Source organism: Nymphalis io, chromosome 8, assembly GCF_905147045.1.
Source record: "Nymphalis io chromosome 8, ilAglIoxx1.1, whole genome shotgun sequence".
Lineage (NCBI taxonomy): Eukaryota > Metazoa > Arthropoda > Insecta > Lepidoptera > Nymphalidae > Nymphalis > Nymphalis io.
Window position 1 is genome coordinate 11,556,639 of NC_065895.1, and position 21,703 is coordinate 11,578,341.

Here is a 21,703-nt window from a genome sequence, read left to right on the forward strand (position 1 = left end):
TCTTAAGAAAGCAAACAATAGGGGATTCTTTAAAAATGTCTCAAGATATATCTTGCAAATTGCAATCATTCGAAATATAATAAAAATATATTCAATATAATCAGTATGATGTATTTGTTTTTATTTTATTTAAAGGAATCGTTAGTTTATCCTAGATATTTTCTGTTAAGCGTTTGTTTTTCTTATATACATTACATCTTCTAACGGTCAACTTTAATTATATTTTATCATTAAACAAACCAAACAAACCACTACAAAATAATATTTTTATTTAAAATCAGTTACATATATACACATATTCAAATGAAAACAACATATACTTCACTTATTATTTATTCTATATTATATTGAATAATATATGAAAAATTTAATAACAACAACGTTAGAATATTTTATTTATTTGAAGCATAATTGTTATAAAATATATGTTTATTTTCTCCTAGTGCGATATCTCAGTGCGAGCAACGCAAGGAGATGGAAGGCGAGGTACAGGACCACGAGGGCCGTGATGTCGGTCCAAAACTGACTCATGTGGAAGTCATACACCATCAGCACCTCCTCGCCCGTGCTCAAACAGGGACTTGCACTGTCTTCTGCACATGCTGTAAAATAATTTACATTAAAATTGTAAATAATGCGTCGTTAATATTTAAAATTAAATGTAATTATTTTGGTAGCTAGTACTATTACTAAAACCTAATTATTTAAATTTGTCCAACTAATGGTATGTGGTCACCATTGCCTTATAGAAGTCGACGTCTGTCATGATATAAAAAAAAAATATTTAAAACATTTCATACTAACTTTTAATGTAATAAGAATTCAATATTTAAAAAATATTATTTTTGTAGTAGGAAACTTGATGGTGAAGACCAATTGCGAAATCATATCGGAATGACAAGATTATAAAAATAAAGAACAAACATTGATCCATGGGTATATTGGAAATAAATAGGTTTTTAAATTTGTTTTCGTAAAGCAAATTATAGTAGGAAAATTGTTAATGAGTAAACCCGATATTTTTTAAACGAATTTCGACTGAAGCAGCCGTTTAAACATTACGGGTTGTTACGCCGAGAAATTATAACTTTTTTTTTACTGACCGGGACACATTTTTTGTTGGGATTCCCCTACAAGTGGCAAAATTACCTGACTTCTTAGAAATTTTGAAAGATGTAACACAAAAACTTATTTGCTTTTGAATATTTAAGGAGACAATTTCTGAGAAACAATTATTCTTGAATAATACATAATAGCAATGACTTTTTATTTATTAATATTTTTTAACAAAGCAACTAAATGTGTTTCGTAAGTAATATTGATTCATGGGAAAAAAGCAAATAGATAAAAAACTTGTAAATATATTATGCATTGATTAAACATTTTCATTAAAAAACTCATAAATAGGTTAGTAATAGGATATAAAGATTTAATGTTTATTAAAATATAATATTTATTTTATTGTATAAGTTATTTAAGTGGTAAATAAGAATATAACTTCTGTAAATCAACTTTCGGCTGCAATATATTAAAATTATAAAGATATTTTTGTCTACAAAAATTAAAAAGAGTACGCGCAATCTAAGTTTGCCGTCTTGAAGTTAGCTCTCTAAGATTTGAGATCATAGAAAACAGTTAAAAATTATTGTTTCTAATATCTATATAACTTTTTTTTTATCGCTGGAATAACGCGTTACGCGTTTCCTCCACGGGAACAGTGGGAAGGTATGTGGGGCTCGCCGGTGTCCAAGGCGCCGAGTGTGCCCCGAACATCGCTACTCACTAAAAAAACAGCGGTACCCTTTCCGTTTTAACGAGTAACACCACGGGATCGCTTTCGCATGCTACAGTGACGCTCAATATCTATATAACCTAGGCCAAACTAACTTGTGACTAATTTCTGAATGACCAACTTAGATAGCGTGGATTGTAAATACTAGGTAATTATCAGCTTACTTATATTCTGAACTCCATCCCATTGCAATATACTCATCGCTTCGTTGGAGTACATCAGCCACGACAAATGTCGGATCCAAGATATGTATTTCGGTATTGTGCTGTAATTTCAAAGTTTTATTTAATATGCTAATAAGACAGACATAAAAAAAGTAATTCAAAATTTATTATTTATTTAATTACAATATAATCTTTGAGAAAATAAATTATTATATAAATACCTTAGCTTGATAAATAGTCCCGAAGTCACCATCAGCGAATAGTCGAAGGGCACGAGGTACGCGATCGCTACTGGCATGGAGCCGAACGCGCACGAGAAAAATGATCCTAAAACCAAATGTATTACCAAATAATGAGTGAAAAAGTTAAGATTCAGGCATTCTAACCACTAATTAATCTTCTCCTCAAAAAAAAAGGAGGCCTTAGCCTTAGCACATGTTGTTACTGTGAAAAACTTAACATAAAAATATAATTAAAAATTAATAAAAATAGTAATATGTGTTTATTTCAAATATTTAATTGCTTCCTGCCAAGGTCATGACACGAACTTAAAAATAATTACCATCACATACCATATGACGAATGAGATATGAGTAAATGCTAACAAAAAATGAAAGAGGCATTGCATGTAGCATGTTACTTAGTAATGAATAAATAAACATTGCTAACAAGTAAAGAATAATTATAGACTACAGATTATCATAATATATAATATATCCCATGGTTAGCCATTTGTTCATCTAAATATAATGAAAATATGTTAATACTAACCACAGGCGATAGCCACGTTAAGCACGAGTATGGAGAGGAATATGGTGAAGCCGAACGCGTATAAGGTTCCGCGAAGTCCAGCCACCCAGTAGACTACCAGTGTGAACAGCGTAGGCTCCACCACCAGCCCGGGGAACTGTAACATTTGTACAATACTTATAATTTCTTTTCCCAATAAGTTACGAAAGCAATATTAAAATTTAGCTAAATTATAATTAATTAATTAGCAGCATTAAACGATGATTATAAAGCAATTTTTAATTTCAACAATAAGTACAATTCTTAGTTCAACTAATCGGTCAATTTTGCTTTGGAATAAGTCTATATAGATTTTATAACATTATATCAGCCTGCAAGCATCCACTTATACCAATACTTTCGTATGATGGGTCCCAATAAAGCAAAATTAAACAAAAATGTTTTATGTTTCCATACCCTAGACTTCCTGGACGTATAATTTATTTGGTATAATGTGGAGAATCACTTAAGAGCATTACGTGGCGAGAATGCTGGCTCTGATTCGTATTTTTTTCTACCAGAGCCAGTATTCTCGCGACGTAACACCCCAGTGTAGGGTATGACCCTGCCTTCCTCTGTTGCATGGAAAAATCTTGAAATATTTTTACCCTAGAGACTAAAAAAACATTTTGTCATTTGTATCTAAATGTTTTTTTTACGAATAAAACAAACAAATGGAAAAACTAAATTTACGTCTCGAAAATTTACTAACCAGAGCCAGCATTCTTGCCACGTAATATACTGGAGTCGAATACAATCCTGCTTTTAGCTCTCTATGTAACATCGGAAACTCCTCGGGAAACATGTATAACACCGAGTACATAGGAGCAAACGTGTTTTCCGCGATGATGATGAATAGAGCCCCCTGGACGTCTTGGATACCGGATTGTGTGAGGCGAGCAGTTCCGATGAAACACAGCCCTGCCGTCAGAGCTATAACCTGTGGGTTGAACTTATACTTCACTCACCAAGTATTCTAAAAATAACTTGAAATCTTATAAACAAAAAAATTTAAGTTAATAATAATATAATTCATGCCGTTATTGACGGTCACGGAAAATATCTTCAGAAAACCTGTTTATCTTGCATGTAGTTCCGTCCCATAATGTGTGTCACGTGTATATTATTATCAGTAGACGCAACACCTTGTCCTAAGAAGGAAGTAAATATCTCGAGGAGGTCTTTGTCCTCCACGAGATATTTACGGGTTTTTGCCTGTTACATTACTTTAATTTTTTCATGTACTTATATTAACGTTCGGTTATGGAAAAAAATTGTATCCATCTGTACTTACCAATTTCTGTATTATTCGTAATAATTGTACTCGAGGGTCCCTTAGAATTATAAGTAGATATCTATACACAAGCCAAGCTATTTTCGTGTGAAGGTAGGGTGGTTTGAAGTTGCTGCATTTAAGTCGCTTTGTTTCCTATAACAATATATATATACATTTAATTTAAATTAGTAAACATATAACATAATAATTTTTAATAGTTTGTTAATAAATATTCTCATTGAATCTATGTTAAAGTACTTAACGTTTACCATACTTTCGCTCATATTATTAGCGATTTTTCTTTTTTAATGTACGACTAATAAATGACCAAGGAACAAAATACACAAAACACTTTATTAAGTAGCGAATTGATTGTAATAGCTTGAGTTTATTAAAATAATCAAATGAATAAACCTGGTACGATACTATGGTGTTTTCTTTTTGTATGAATTCAAGATTTTTATAATAATTTGAAACTATAAAGGGATCATTATTAGCGCTATTAATCGATAAGGCCGCTTTATTTTACAAACAAGTATTTTATGATAAGTAATTCTGTATTTCTTTTTAATGTGAGTGGTGTACCAAAAATAGAATATATATTTATCCATCTATTATATTTATACCGTTCAAAGGATCGCTATGATAATTAGCATATATGTATTATATACTTATAATAAAATTATTTATTGCCTACCTCATCCTCGTTATCCATCAAGTGGAACTCTAATTGTATTTCCATATCCAATTCTTTAGCAGCATCACTAACTGCAAACCTGTCGCATACACTCTTGATGGCTTGTCTTGAAGCACCTTCAGAGCCAGGAGTCAAAGCTAACACCTTGATGAAGTAATCGGTTGGATTGTATGTGATGGGACAATGGTAACCAAGGCTGGAACGGAATACACACGTGAAGATTAATTTTGACATGACGGATATTTGAATATGTTTAATTCATAAAACTTTTTTGTTGGCTTTAGCAAATTTTTCTGTTATTTCTAAAGGCATAAATTTAAACGACATACATACGACTTTGTTTCACGTTAATTGATTGATTTGAGAAATAATATATTTTTTTCATCGTAATATATTAAAATATTCTAAAAATAACATTATATAAAAAATTAAGATATTTGGCACAATTTCATTTGTTGGTCTCAATAAATAAATAAATGTTTATACATAATTAAGAATAGTAAATATGTAATTTCATTTTAACTATTATATTATAACTATTATAAAAGTTAATTAAAGACTACAAATTGTTTTTTGATAGCCTTAATGAGTCCCGATAAAAAGTATTACAACATATTGAGCCATATTTGTATTTACATGAGTCATTTTATTACGGAAAAACCAAAGCAATTTGAATATAGCTAATAGAAAGAAAGAAATAGGATAATATTTACGGACACAAAAATACGAAATCATACTCTGGGCTAATTATTCAATTTGACGATAAGGTTATAAATTTACAAAATTTTCCAAATCACAACAAAATAAGAAACTAGTTTCTAGGGAAAAAATACAATCGACACGTTAAAGTCCTTGAACGTTGCCTGTTCCTAGGAATCGGGAAGTCCTATTAAGGCCACCGATTACCTACATTATTTAGATCACGAGAATGATCTAGATAGAGAATGAGAATTCTGTTTGATCCGACATGTGTCTGGCGCCATCGATTTATCTAAGATTACGATAAAATTGCAATACGAAATAAAAATATTGCGCGGGCTAAAAGTAGTTTTTAAAGTATGTAAGTAGTAAAGTATTATAATTCATTGGAATTGAAATTTCAAAAAGATTACCTATATAAAATATTTCCCGTATAAAAAAATTGTTAATTTAAAAAAAAATACGTTGTATTATATAAGTCAGTTAGATATACTTGTATTTTTTCTTAATTAATTGTCTATGGCATAATCAAATTTTATATGTATATTTAGATACTTTAACAGAGAAAATTGCGGTTTTCTCAGTTAGTGTCTAAATATAATTTTCTTTCATATTACATTGTAAAATATACAGGATATTATAATACAATATAGCTTGTATTCGTCTTGAAGCTACAACTTATAGAAGTCCCATATTATGTAGATTCTCAAATGTTGCGTGAATCCGGAAAATACAAACAAACCTTACCTTTGTTATATTAGTATGACACACTACAACAATTAAGGTTAAATAGGTTGATTAAGGTTTTTAAATTATTTTAATATACCTCTCAAAGAAACTGAGTGCTCCAGAAGCATTGCCAGCAAATGCTATTCTACCCTCAGCGAGTAACACGAGTTTGTCGAACAGCGCCATCAATTCTGACGAGGGCTGATGGATAGTACAGATGACAGTCTTCCCCTGTACAGCACTCGCTCGCAGCAATATCATCAACTTTTGCGCTGATGAAGAATCCAGACCAGTAGTAGGCTCATCGCAAAATAGCAGTCCTGGATCGGTAAGGAGCTGCAACATTTGAGTTTTTTAATCTGTTCGTTTGTTTATAGAGAAATTTCTAGACTATAAATATAACATAAATAGAAGTGACAAAAATTATCATAGATAGAAATAGACTATAAATTTTATTTAAGTGCTCTTTACAAATCTTGACATATTACGAAACCTTTCCAAAAGAATGAGTTACTAAGCTACTGACAGGAGCATTTTGTAAAAGACACGTGTTTACTCATAAAAAACAATACCGTTTCCGTGACCTGCATCCCAAAAATGCTACCATGATAAGTTAAATAATATAAATAAAAGTGATATGATTAGATAAGCGTTTATTGTGAAACTAAATTGAGAAGTCTTAATATTTTGTTTCTATTAAGAGTAAATCTTATAAATTTAAAACCCGTACAACACATCATATCAAAATATTCGCCATTCGTACTATATATAGATTTCATTATATAGTTTTAGTATTAACTAGTTTTCGTCCCCGGGTTCGCCTGCGTGTGACGGGGGAGGTGTTACGTATCCTGTCTTTTTCTGTATCTTTGACAACGTGTATGCACAATAATACGATGATCGGTTGAGTAGATAGGACGTGAACTTGTAAGAAGCAAACAAACTCACTTTCTCATTTATTATATTAGTAAGTATGTATGATTTTTTTAAAAAAACGAATGTAAATATTGAAACATGACATACTCGTACTGTGGCAGGATAATAATCTGCCTGACGATTCACAAAAACACTTCTCTTATAATTAAAGTAGAAATTGTATCGAAGTTGTCAGAAATACAGAATAGAAAAACCTACATCCTTGTAAAAATGTTCATCATGAGGCTAGAAGGCTTTAAAGGCTTCAAAATTTAAACATGTGACTTTCACAGACAACCGTATCAATTTAGTTTATTGTTTATTATAGACGAAAGGAACAGCTTGTGTAAATGTCCTATTGCTAAACTAAGGCCTCCTTTAGAGAAGAAAGTTTGAGAGCTTATTTCACCACACTGATCTACTGAGGGTTAGTGGATACACATGGGACGGAATTTCACCACACACCCGCAGGTTTCCTCGCGATTTTTTCCTTCACCGTCGACCACAAAATGGATTTTAAGCACAAATTAGACACATGAAAATTCAGTGGTGGTTGCCCAAACTCGAAACCGCAATCTTGGACGTATTCTAGCCACTATGTCATAATATTATAGTTTATGAAATTCTATTAGATTAGGTGTAATTTTACACTTAAAACCGAACTATAATTATCTATACTATAAAACCAAAACAATCATTTTTATAATTTTTGTCTGTCTGTTTGTCTTGCCTGCTGCTGCTTTACTCATGGGCAACTATATGTAGCAAGTTCACGTGTAAATCATCCCAAAGATATCGTTTTCCTAGCAAATGGAAATACTGCACTCTACACCTACTATAGTATATATGCCTCCTGCATTAAAATAATTCAGTAAATCCATTTTTCTTTAATTACTACAATTATAACAATGTCACTCATATCATAAATACGAAAGGTTGTGTTAATTAATATTTGTTACTTCTTCAAGCTTTACCAAAGCTAAAATATGACTTAATTAACATAGTTTGGCCTTGTTATTCAAACGTCGCGGGCAATGCGCTAATATGTAATAAATATTTAAGTCCTGAGCCTAGACCTTGAAAATTTTTTTTCATGAAATTTCGTAGAGCTATAAAACCGGTTTCATTTTAATATTTCATAATATTTAAAGATGACTGATCTTGCATATTATTATTACTGACGTCTGACAAGGAATTCGTATAAAAAATTTTAGAGTTCAATTCATGTTTTCATATGACAATTTTTATACATACCTACATAGTAATACTTATTTTCTTTTTATGATGAAGTATATTCTTTCATGTACGCGTTTGAATAACACTATTTCTTTGCCTTTTGGATTTTCTCTTTGAGAGCATTTATTATTTTATTTATTCGCCTTTGGGCTCTTTTTTGTATCCATGTTAAAATGTATTATATATATGTACATTTTAATACTAATACGATTATATCTTAATACTTTCCAAGTCAAATAACGTCAACGGCTCTTTAATTTACTTCGAACACATGCTAATTGTAATCGCATAACAACTATAATATTAGTTATATGATTATATGTAATAAGTTTCTAGTTATGTTAGTTTAGGTTTCCGCTTTTAGACCAAAACTTGACGGAGTCACTGATTTTGTAATTATTAATTTATAAAAAAAGGTTAATCCGAATTTTAAATGAATGATAACAAAATATTTCATACGATTATAATCTCTTTGGTATCTATCATTTCCAATCATTGTACACACTGTGGCGAACCCAACAATAAGGGCTAGCGTAAAATATTGTAGTATTTTTTGATCGAATATATAAACCTATCAATCGACCACATATACCTATATATATATAGGAATATATATAGGTATATAATCTGTACATACAAATAAATAAAATTGAGGGTTACAAATATCTTCCATTGTAGATAATGGTTTTAATCGAATATTTTGATCTTTTTTTTAATATCTTCTCCAATAGTACTACAATACTATGTAAATAGATACAAGTCGTTAAAATACTCATTCATCTACTGAGAAGCGCCTCTACAAAAATCATCTAAATAATATTTATTTTCAAAACACTAATAAAACTTTTCCAAGCTACAATAACTTTGTTATAGAAGTATTGGTAATATTATGGTATATGAAATAAGTAAACTATTTCCCATCAGAAACTTTTTTCTCAAACGTTACACACGCAAGACGTTAATATGTTACGATTATAACGTCACGTTTTATTTTAAAGAAACGTATTAGTTTGATAACTTAATAATATATTACTGGTGGTAGAGCTTTGTGCAAGCTCGTCTGGGTAGGTACCACCCACTCATCAGATATTCTACCGCAAAACAGCAGTACTTGTTATTGTTGTGTTCCGGTTTGAAGGAGGAGTGAGCCAGTGTAATTACAGGCACAAGGGACATAAAATCTTAGTTCCCAAGGTTGGTGGCGCATTGGCATTGTAAGCGATGGTTGACATTTCTTACAATGCCAATGTCTAAGGGCGTTTGGTGACCATTTACCATCAGGTGGCCCATGTGTTCGTCCGCCATCCTATTCTATAAAAAAAAAAAAAAATAGAAAGAAATAAAAATGTCCAAAGGTACTCCTTATGTAAATCATACATAAAGTTATACTATGCGGCTTAATGTCAACATCGACGTAGTTATCATTATTAATTATTAAGCTAGCGTCCTTGGACAATGACTTCACATAGGTACATACATATTACATACGTATTAGCCAAATGAATTATAGCCACACGTCGATAGCAACAAAAACTATTCAATAATCATTTCGGTTAGACAAGTATTTAAGAGCTAATGGTGATTACGAAATACGCCTCAATGTATTTGTCCGTTAATTTATATCTAAATTATTAATAAAAAGGCAAACGATATGTTATTTACTATTTATTTTTTGTTAAATATTATTAAGAACGTTTTTGGTACAAAAATAATCACTATAACTATCAGCTCATATATAACAGACAATGACGAAAGTAATTTAATGAAGGCCCAATCAAAATGAATCTGTATAAAAACAAGGTCGCTATTTCAATTACAACAAGAGAATTACTTTGCTTGCCTCTTACTGCTGTTACTGCATTTATGGGATGTTACTTACTGTAATATATGTATATAAGATGTTCGGATGTTTGCTTGAAATATTTGGAAAATTGAAATTACAGTAATAAACTTTTTAGAACGAAGTTCTTTTACGCGGCTTACAGTAGAGTGAAATGTCCGTGGCCCAAGGTCATGTCACATAACGAAATAGTGTTCATATCGGGCCTACCAAATGCTACAAAATGCGATGGGCGATGGGCGTACGAATTCAGTACTGCGCTTCTTGAGGTAGGATCTATGCCAAATTTATGAGCGTCATACCACGGCAAACGATAGAGCGTGAACTGTATAGTGCATCTACAATTTTATTATTAGTTTAATTAAATACAAAAACAAAAATATAAAGGTAATACAAAACCATATAGGACCAATTGCGCTACGACTTATGAGCCGCTCGTAAGTCCCAGGTTCGAACCTTGGGTTATTGACACAATTCCCATCATAAATTTTGTTTAATTGTAGGGGAAAATTACTTAAATAATATTAAAATGGTAGTAAATTCTTTAAAATATGAGTTGCTATTATTATAAAAAATTATTAATAGAATTTAAAATTTAAAAACGTTTCTTTATTTTTAGAAAGAGTTTCTTTTTTTGCTTAGAAAGAGTTGCAAAAAGGAGGTTGAGGCTCTTTTTGGTGTGACAAAAATACAGTAATATCAGTGGCGGATTTACCACTAGGCTGAGTAGGCTTCAGCCTAGGGAGGCAGATTTTTGGGGCGGCAAATTTGGCGGCTCAAAGAAATCAAAAAGATTTCTTCTTGACAGTTTTCTGATGTTTTACAGATAGAAGTTGGCAACAAATTTTGATTTTCTAATTAATCTCGTGTTTGACGACTATTATATAAGTATTGCTGAATTGAAGTGGCAGTGGGCGGGGCAGATCGCTAGCAGAATTGACGGCCACTGAGGCAGAAAGGTTCTCGAGTGGCGACCACGAACCGGAAGACGCAGCGTGGGCAGGTGCCCTACAAGGTGGACCGACGATATTGTATGGGTCGTGGGAAGCCGTTAGATGCGAGTAGAACAAGACCGGCCATCGTGGAAATCCTTGGGGGAGGCCTTTGTAAGGCAGTGGACGTTTTCTGGCTAATATGATGATGATTGACGGCTAAGAAAAATAAAGTTTATAATATAATGCTTACCTCAGTAGCAAAGGCAAGTCGCTTTCTCTCGCCCCCTGACAGCGTCTTCTGTCCATCCAAACCCCCAATCCGGGTATTCTTTGCACCATACAAGGACAACTGCCGCATTAGCTGGTTGACTCTTCTTCGACGGGCCAAAGGTGTTGTGCGACGGTCCATGCGGAGTCTTGCCTAGAAGATGAGAGATTATTTTTTTTATATTTAGTTTTTTTTTTTCATAAAAGTTTTCATAAAAGGAAAGAAAGACCTTTTTTTATTACCACACACTAAACAAATAATGGCAATTTAAATTTCACGTATAATGTTGTGTGATAAAATAAGGGAGTATAAAATACACAACTGTTAGAAATAATATAAATATCTTTGTTTTGACAACCTTCGAGACAGTACTCGTATTACATAGGCTTAGTAAATTAGACCTTACTCATCGAGGATCCTAATCCGACTTAACATTTAAAATTGGTACATTTCATACCACATTAATGAGGGCTTCGATAATTAAGAATAAGCCCGGCTTTATTTCCAGGCCACTGGTTTTTAGTGCCGTAACGTAACACCAGCGTGAAACCTCAAATAACTTCGTTATAAGATTGTATATTTTGTATATCAATTTTTTTTTTTAGAATGAAATAAGTGATGACTATTGTTATTACTTTACAAAGTATTTCACTTGGTGGTATGGCCTTGTGCAAGTTCTTCTTAGTAGGTACCATCAGATACTTTACCGCCAAAAAGCAATAAGTAATGTTGTTTTTCGATTTGAAGGGTGAGTGATCCAGTGTAAATATACACACTAGGGTCATAACATCTTCAACAGTTCCAAGGTCGATGGTGCATTGCCGAGGTAAGCAGTGGTTAATATATCTTACATCGCCAATGTCTATAGGCTGTGGTAACCACTTAACATCAGGTGGCCCATTTGTCCATTCACCTTCCTATATTATAAAAAATCAATCTAGGCCTATGTTAACAATACTCACAATAACACAAATAAATATATTTATCAAGTTGAATTTCGCGATACTGGAAATATATTCATATGGAAGGTTTAAAAAACAAGTTTCGTTGTAATTCGATTAGTATTTTATTGTATACGGTATATTAAGCGATTAATCTTTTTTAACAGTATGTTATGACTTTTATATCTGCTACAGTTGACTTAAACTTAATATACATAGGAAGGCGATTGATGCCACGAAGATACGCCGCGATATACAATATTTTCCAAAACAAAAGTATTCCTTCATTAAATCAAATAAATTAACTCTTTACTAAAGTAGGCTTATAAGGGCACTTCTGAATTGTCATGTTACAAACATCGATCCATCTTTTGATTTTATTACGTTTCAATGATAAACACAAACGGCAGAAGCCAAAAAGAAACACGAATACCTAATAGAAGATGTGATAGAAAATATCCATTTAAATTGTGATTATAGGATATCGCGAAATTGATACCGTATTTGAATAGACAATCAGAATTTTCAATTATAATAATAATATCCTGAGACATTATTCACACACGGCCATCAGACATCAACTAAGCAGAACTTGTACTATGGAAACCAGACAACTGATATACTACATTTACTACTTTTCTTTTGCAAATACATACTTTTATATATATTTACACCCAAACTCAAGACAAACAAACATGTTCATGCACACAAATGTCTGTACTGGGTGGGAATCGAGCCTACAACCTTCGGCGTGAAAAGTACCTACCAACCACGCCACGCCACGGCCCGTCGAATTATATATATAGTATATATATTGTTTTATAGTTTCGTAATCAGTGGCGTATCTAGGTGGACCAGGGCCCCGGTGCATTAGGAAAGAATCAGGCCTGAGGTTAGGGGGCCCCCTGAGCTCCGAGGCTCTGGTGCACTGCACCACCTGGCCCTACGATAGCTACGTCACTGGTAGTAACGTTATACTAGTGGTAGATGGGCTTAGTGCAGGCCTGTCTGAGTATTTACCATCCAGTCACTATTTATTCTAATGCCAGTTCTGTTACATAACACCTTATCTATATAAGAACAGGCATAACTTCTTAGTCATCTTACGAAGCATTTACGGTGGAGCAATGGCTTAAATTTCTTACAGTGTAAGTGCTTTGAGCAGAGTACCAATTACCTGTAGGTGGATCATATAGTGTTCTGCCTTTCTAAAATACACAAACATATCTAATTTTTTTATTTTGATTATTTTGTATGCTAATTTTACGGAAATATTATATTATGATACAAATTGTTACTCGGTAATTTATATATTTTTTTCTAAATTGCCAACAAACTATATACATGAACGATCGCGATTAAATATGTGGTTAGATAACATTAAATAATCAATTCAAATATATTGTATATAATTACAAATTGTCAATATTTAAAATATATTCTTATAATTATAAATGAATTTTATTAAAGTCATCAATGTTCTCATCTTATGGAAACTTGTTTTTATAAACAGCTATTAATTATTAATCAAAGTTCACGGACGTGATGATTTCGATCTATGTTAATATGTATGATAATTTATAATTGTAGTTTTGCTGTTGTATTACATAATATGGTAAAATTCTTAGGCGTAGTATGCCTGAAAATGTTTTAGAATTCACTTAGCCGCGACGTGGTGTATTAATAATGTGTGTGTGATGATCTAAAACTGACACTACCTTCATTTCACTGGCAATACTTTTTCACCATTTATAACAAAAGGTTAAGTTAAATAATTTATACTGTTAATATATTAATTAAAAATATATTAAAAAAAAAATGTACTATTCAACTACTTGTTGTTTATAAATAAAAGATGTAGGTAAATAATAGACTAAGCATAGTACTGTTCGCTCCTGATCATCCATGGTTCGCTCACACCGCGAAATTTTTATTATTTTTTGCGTTACCAGTCCTTTTTTTTTACGCTGGAAAAACGCATTCCGCGTTTCCCCCACGGGAACAGTGGGGGGGGGTATGTGGGGCTCGCCGATGTCCGAGGCGCCAAGTGCGCCCCGAACAACGGAATACCCACTAAAAAACCAGCGGTACCCTTTCCGTCATAACGAGGAGCGCCACGGGATCGCTTGCGCATGCTTCCGCGACGCTCTGACGGGTGGCCTGCGTATGCAGGCCTCCATTCTCTATGGGGATTACCAGGGTACTGAGAACTCCCTAGTCTCAGCGACGCCTATTGCGACGGAGGGAGAAGGTGCGCATAGCGCCTCATTCTTTGCGTTACCAGTCCTAACTTCTAAGCGAAAGATCCGATTCGAATAATTTAAAGAGAAATAAACATGTATATAATCAACATTTATTATAAAACTATTTAATTGCATTAGGAATTTAGGATTAATATAATGATACGAATGTCATCATCTTTCGATTTTACACATTTTTTTATCGACTAATTTGATGTGAATTTAGTAGTTACATGTATAACCCCGCTGACTTTTTTGTAAGTAATAATGAGTACTATAAACATGCAATACATTATTTAAACAATACATTTAAATAATGACTTTTATAGGAGAACAACACTTTGGGTTACATAATTGCAATTTTTATAGGGATCGCTTATTTTTTTAAAAATAAAATATAGCCTTTGTTACTCACTGATAAGTTTGCTGTAGGTGAAAATTTTTTTTAAATCGGTTTACTACTTTTTAAGTTTATCCATTACAAACAACCATACAAAAAATCTAATTTTTCCTAAAATTATATTTTGCTATAGGAAAAGCTACCTAGCAATAGGGTCGCCCTGTTCTTTTTTTAATATTTCTATTCTATTCTCTTCTATTCGTTTCTAAAGCTACATTTTTTTGACTTCTACTTTTGATGAAACAAAGCTAAATATTGAATGGTTATTATTGTATGAAATTATTTGTAATTGGTTGTGATCGGTTGAGATCATCATCATTATCATCAACAGCCAATCATTGTCCACTGCTGAACATAGGCCTCTTCCAAGGTGCGCCAAAGCTCCCTGTCCTCCGCCTTCCGCATCCAGTTGGTGCCCGCCACCTTCTTAAGGTCATCGGTCCACCTGGCTGGAGGGCGCCCTACGCTGCGTTTGCTGATCCTCGGTCCCCACTCTAGGACTCGTCTGCTCCAACGGCCATCGGTCCTACGACATCCCTGACCAGCCCACTGCTACTTCAGCCTGCTAATTTTGCAAGCTATGTCGGTGACTCCGGTTCATTTCCGGATAATCTCATTTCTGATCTTATCCTTCAAAGATACTCCGAGCATAGCTCGCTCCATTGCACGCTGAGCGACTTTGAATTTGTGGACTAGTCCCGCAGTTTGTGTCCACGTTTCGGCACCGTATGTCATGGCATGTAAGACGCATTGGTTGAAGACTTTCATCTTCAAACATTGCGGTATAGACGGCTTGAGGACTTGACGAAGGTTGCCAAATGCTGCCCATCCCAAGCAAATTCTTCGATCGGCTTCCTTTTTGAAGTTGTGCCTACCGACTTGTATTATCTGTCCTAGGTAGGTATATTCACTAACAAAAGGTTTCCCCTCGACGTATATCGGTCCCGGCACGACAGGCTTATTGAACATGACCTTGGTCTTGTCCAAGTTCATACCGAGACCGACACGCCGGGAAGACACCTAGACTACGCAGCATTTCGGTGAGTTATTCCAGCGACTCTGCTATGATGACGATATCATCGGCAAATCGGAGGTGTGAGATGTACTCGCCGTTTACATTAACTTCATACCCAGTCCAATCGAGCGTCTTGAAAACGTATTCCAACGCGTTGGTGAATAGTTTCGGGGATATTACATCCCCCTGTCTCACCTCTCTGCGCAGTTGGATCGCCTTCGTCTTACAGTCCTGGATGTGGATAGTCATTGTAGCGGCGTTGTACAGACATATCAGTACCTCGATATATCTCCAGTCGATATGACATCTCTGCAATGAGTCGAGCACTGCCCAGGTTTCGATGGAGTCGAAGGCTTTCTCGTAGTCCACAAATGCCATACACAGCGGCTGATTGTACTCTTCGGTATTCTGCACAATCTACCGAACAGTATGGATGTGGTCCACGGTGCTGTAGCCTGATCGAAAGCCGGCTTGCTCCGGGGGCTGGAACTCGTCAAGTCGTCTGGCGAGACGGTTCGAGACGACTTTTGAGAAAAGCTTATACACGTGACTCAGGAGGGAGATTGGTCTGTAGTTTTTCAAGAGGGTTTTATCACCTTTCTTGAAAAACAGTACCACCTCACTCCCGCTCCACGTTTCCGGGGTCTTGCCATATTGGATGACGGAATTAAAGAGGCTTGCTAGTTCTTTTAGGACCGGAGTCCCGCCTGCCAAAGCAACTCTGTTGTGATTCCGTCATCTCCCGGAGCTTTGTTGTTTTTAAGCTGTTCGAGATCGGTTGAGATAAACCCTTAAAATATAAACAGCGTCATCTATCATTTTTTTTAGTAACAACTATACACAACGACTGATTCATCTGTTTACATGTAAGTGCGGCGCTAATTAAAATCTGTTAACTCAGCATTAAATTTATTAAATAACGTGAGCTCCGACTAATATTAAATTAAAAACAATTGGAATACGATAATTTCCTGTGGTAAAAATCCTATATTTTAAGTTAAATCTCTAGCAATACATCGGTAAAAACCACATTCAATTATTTTTGAGTGATGCATGCATACAGACACTAAAAACTGTTATTTTAGCTTTTGTTGCCTTAATAAAGACCTCATGTTAGTTTTTTTCCAAAATCTATAATGTACAGACATCGGCCTGTTACAATTTTATTATATACTTATATATTATATATAGATTATTATGTACTTTGACATAATCAATTTTATTTCCTATACGCGTGCCGTCCATTCTATGTTAATTTTACTTAATTTAAATATGTTCTTGAAAAAATCATCCTAAAAATTTACATATATCTAAAGATGTAATTTATTAGATTTTGGCATGCGTCCATGTCATGAAATATAAATTGAGTATTAAGTTATTTTCTGTTACTAAGTATCTAAAAAAATAATTAAATATTTACATACTCGTAGTAACTAACAACGATATTAAATTTAATATAACCTGAACCTGCCACCCGTCACTTTTTGCACATTGGTGGTACTTTTGATTAATTGACAAGTGAGTTATCGTTACTCTTTCTTACTTTTTTGATCATCCTATTACAATAAATTGAATATGGCGCCCATCTATAGGACATAACGTACAGTATATTTATTTACATTATTTACATACATACATTTCATTTATTTATATATAAAAAAATTATATACAGTAAAAGCCTGTGAATGTCTCACTACTAGAGTAAGGCCTCCCATACTTTTTTGAGGAGATGGCTTGGATCTTATTCCACCACTCTGCCGCTGGTCCAATGCGGGTTGAGTAATGAATGAATGATTATAAACACAAATGAAATACATGAAAATTCGGTGGTAGCACAGGTTTGAACCCACGATCATCAGTTAATATTCACGCGTTCTAACCACTGGACCATGGAATCGGCTTTTGGATCGGAAAAATGTAAATACTCCATTTATCGAAAATCCTAACTTGATAGGGATATATTCTTCTTATATATATAAGTAGAGATAAACACCATCAGGTAATCCTATTTGCGCATTTACCTTTCTGACAATAAAACAACACAGATTCTTAACACGACGCGAAACCTTACACAGTGGTTCACGCCTTTGACCGATAATTTTATTTATGCCACGCTCTCGTTAAAATTGTATAACAATATGTGATTGCATAAAACCAAACACAAATATAGAGTTTTTAAGACAAAGAATATTAAGTTAAAGTGAATAGATTAAACCTTCATTTATAAGTACTTTTCGCCTGCGGTTTTGCTATAGGGGGAGGGGGGCAGATATTAGGTACAAAAGTAAAGATGCTCCATACCAAATTTCATTAAAATCGGTTCAGCGGTTTAGCCGTGAAAATATTACCGACAGTGTGTTACTTATGCATTTACAGTATTAGTATTGATTAACGGTCACGTTTTAGGTAATTTTTATTTGTATATGTTAATTATTTAATTGTAGGTTATATGTACATTTTCAGTTATGGAAGCGCTTTATACAATCCCGCCTGGGTAAAACCTGTTCATCAACGAGCACAAGCTACATAAAATCTTCCATGTAATGGTTAGTGGAACTTTCGCGCCGTCGGTATGACCACTTACAGCCTTCAGAGCCTTTCTAATTTAAATATTTAAAAAAATATTGTAAACGAAAATCAAACTTATTATACAATAGCTGCATAATTTAATAAAATTTTATACATTTTATGTGCACTCATTAACAAAATATTGAGCTACAAACGATCTATAAAAATTACTTTCATTAAAAGTTTTGATGAGCCGGTTGGCGTGGTTGGTAGATACTTGCCTTTCATGCCGAAGGTTGTGGGTTCGATTCCCACCCAGGACAGCCATTTGTGTGCATGAACATGTCTGTTTGTCCTGAGTCTGGGTGTATTTTTTTTTTTTATAGAATAGGAAGGCGGACGAGCATATGGGCCACCTGATGGTAAGTGGTCACCAACGCTCTTAGACATTGGCATTGTAAGAAATGTCAACCATCGCTTACATATCCAATGCGCCACCAACCTTGGGAACTAAGATTTTATGTCCCTTGTGCCTGTAATTACACTGGCTCACTCACCCTTCAAACCGGAACACAACAATATCAAGTATTGCTGTTTTGCGGTAGAATATCTGATGAGTGGGTGGTACCTACCCAGACGAGCTTGCACAAAGCCCTACCACCAGTAATTATCTATATAAGTATGTATTTACAAAAGAAAAGTAGTATATGTAGTATATCAGTTCTCTGGTTTCCATAGCACAAGCTTTGTACAAGCTTAATTTGGGATCAGATGGCCGTGTGTGAGAAATGTGCCAGGATATTATTATTATTATAGTATATTAAGTCTTACGTCATTTATAGTTATATAATATAAATATATATATAGTTGTATAAATTGCATACTTATTTATACGTGTGTCTCGATTATATTTTAAGCTCTTAAGTATTTGCAGGCTGAGCCTATTACAATATTTTTATATACAACGAATAAATAAATAGCCACTTGCGTAGGGACAAAAATTTACTAGGTATATCATCCTATGCCTTGTGACGTGGTCGCTGTTGTTGACCTTGTCTTGTCTACATATAATTATTGTACGACGCATATTATACACTACTTATTTAAGTACATTCATATAAGCAACAAAGTGATTTATTAAGGTCATCTTTTCCAGGCAGAAGCAACAAAGTGATTTATTAAGGTCATCTTTTCCAGGCAGAAGACAGAAGTGTTAAGTGTTCGCCATTTAATTATTAATATAATATATATTTGTACATATATAAGTATATTATGACATATTTAGCGCCAAGAATTTTAAAGTCAATAAATAAACATAGCTAACAGTTCAACTCTTTATATTTATTGAAATCTATGAACCGCAATAAATACTTGATATTAACAATATCAAAAATTAATACCTTCCTTGATATTATTGTCTTGGTTTTTAGCGAATAAAATTTTATTAGTCTTAATTTTATCAAAATTAATTACCACATTAACAGAAAGGTCAGTCCAGAGGGTGGATCTACCAGTTATCTGTCCGATAGCTGGTTGGAATCACTACGGGTACGCGACCCCGGACTGCTCTAGCTACTAGTGTCACATTCCTGTATCTTCCGTGATCACAGTATCCTCCCCCCTCTCCTTGATACGTTGTTTCCCAAAATTATCCCAGCGTCACGCCAAAGAAGAAGGAAAACTAATATTAAACCCGGAGCGGTGCCTCCGTTTAGGCGTAAGCCAGTCACCTGCGGCCAAACCAGCACCACACGTATTGACTCGTCATTCCTGCGGATCCTGCTGGGGAGGAGGAGAGGGAGGCATGGGTACTGGGCAAGCCCGTGTTGCCATAAAGTCGCCTGCCCAGGCGTAGCAGCATCCACGGAGAGGACACTTCGCTCACCTGTCTTGCAGGTGGAAAACAACACGGAGAGTGGCTTGCTTAAATCATCTGACAAAGATGCAGAGGCCTATATATAACAGAAAGGTAAAGGAAATACAAACGAGAACTACATTTCTAAGTCGACTTTGTCTATTCGCTTCAAAAGCCATTATATTCAAAGCTTTGACATTTCCAGTTCTTGATAAATCAAGATTATGCGGATTTAAGCGGATTTGTAGAAAAAATCTAAATTTTTAACACACGAAACACTTTGCTTATGTGTTTCTGAATGAACTTATCTGTATCGATTTTTTTTCTATATTTAGACATTTTTAGTGTTCTGGTGAAGTTTTGTAAGTAATTTAAATATTTGATAAGCTATGGACGCTAAAACAAAATAGATAAATGAGAGTTCGGAGACAGTACTCGGAGATAAATAAATATAATTGTATGTACATTTTCAATTCATAAAAAAAAGACTGATTTGTAATGGTGTTTCTTGCCGGTTATTTCAAGTAGATTAGATACCAGTGGTAGTAGGATTTCAGTGGAAGTCTACAATATTTAAAAAAGCTTGATAGTCTATTTGAATTAAGTATAATTTGATTTTGATTAACTTACCATAATTGTAAGATGTTCCATTACAGTAAGGTTTTCCACGAACAGTTCATCTTGGTGCATGTATCCGCTCTCCTTGTGCATGAAGTCGTCCACGGGGAGCCCGTTCATCACTACTTCCCCGTCGACTATTGTTTCATCTAATGAAAAGATTGCTTATTAAAAAAAATTGCTATTAATCAATTCGTTTTTTTTTCATTTAAAAATAATTATACAATAGCATTGTATGTTATATCTCATGTTATAGTAGAATGTGGCCAATCGTTCGAGCGTGCTTCTGTAAACATATTATTATTATGGTTTCCAACTACTCAAAGAAAACATACCTATTTTATATATATAAATACATGTCTTTATTTTTTTAACGATCATATATCGATAAATCTTCTCCTATATTAACAGACATTTTTATAAAATAGTTAGACTGACGGGCAAATAAGCCACCGGGTTAACGGTCACTAACGTCCATGTACACTGTCACTGTAAGAAATAGAAACCATTCCTCACATCGCCGATGCGCCATCAATCTTGGGAACTATGATAATATAACCCTTGTGACTGTAGTTATACTTTCTAACACTTAAAATCGGAACACAACAATTCTAAGTACAATTTTTTGGCGGTAGAATATCCGATGAGTGGTACCTATCCTTACGGGCTTGCACAAAGCTCTATCGTCAAGTAATTATACAGGATATATATAAGTATTTTTTATACGTTATTTTCTTAACATAGTTTTCAAATCAGTTGTATTTTTCTTTTTTAGATGTTTGTTAC

General features: G+C 33.9%; 1 protein-coding gene across 1 annotated transcript in view; it reads right to left on the reverse strand.

Annotated features, from left to right (window-relative positions):
• Positions 1-318: 318 nt before the first annotated feature.
• Positions 319-21,703, reverse strand: part of LOC126769985 (protein scarlet-like) — a 31,571-nt gene continuing 10,186 nt past the window's right edge. The window contains exons 5-14 of the mRNA XM_050489070.1: positions 20,930-21,066; positions 11,323-11,493; positions 6,244-6,482; positions 4,719-4,914; positions 4,040-4,174; positions 3,458-3,685; positions 2,728-2,863; positions 2,178-2,283; positions 1,957-2,057; positions 319-602 (exon numbers count right to left, since the gene is read on the reverse strand). Coding sequence (XP_050345027.1) covers positions 430-602; positions 1,957-2,057; positions 2,178-2,283; positions 2,728-2,863; positions 3,458-3,685; positions 4,040-4,174; positions 4,719-4,914; positions 6,244-6,482; positions 11,323-11,493; positions 20,930-21,066 — 1,622 coding nt within the window. The 3' untranslated portion in view covers positions 319-429. The remainder of the gene's footprint in view (positions 603-1,956; positions 2,058-2,177; positions 2,284-2,727; positions 2,864-3,457; positions 3,686-4,039; positions 4,175-4,718; positions 4,915-6,243; positions 6,483-11,322; positions 11,494-20,929; positions 21,067-21,703) is intronic.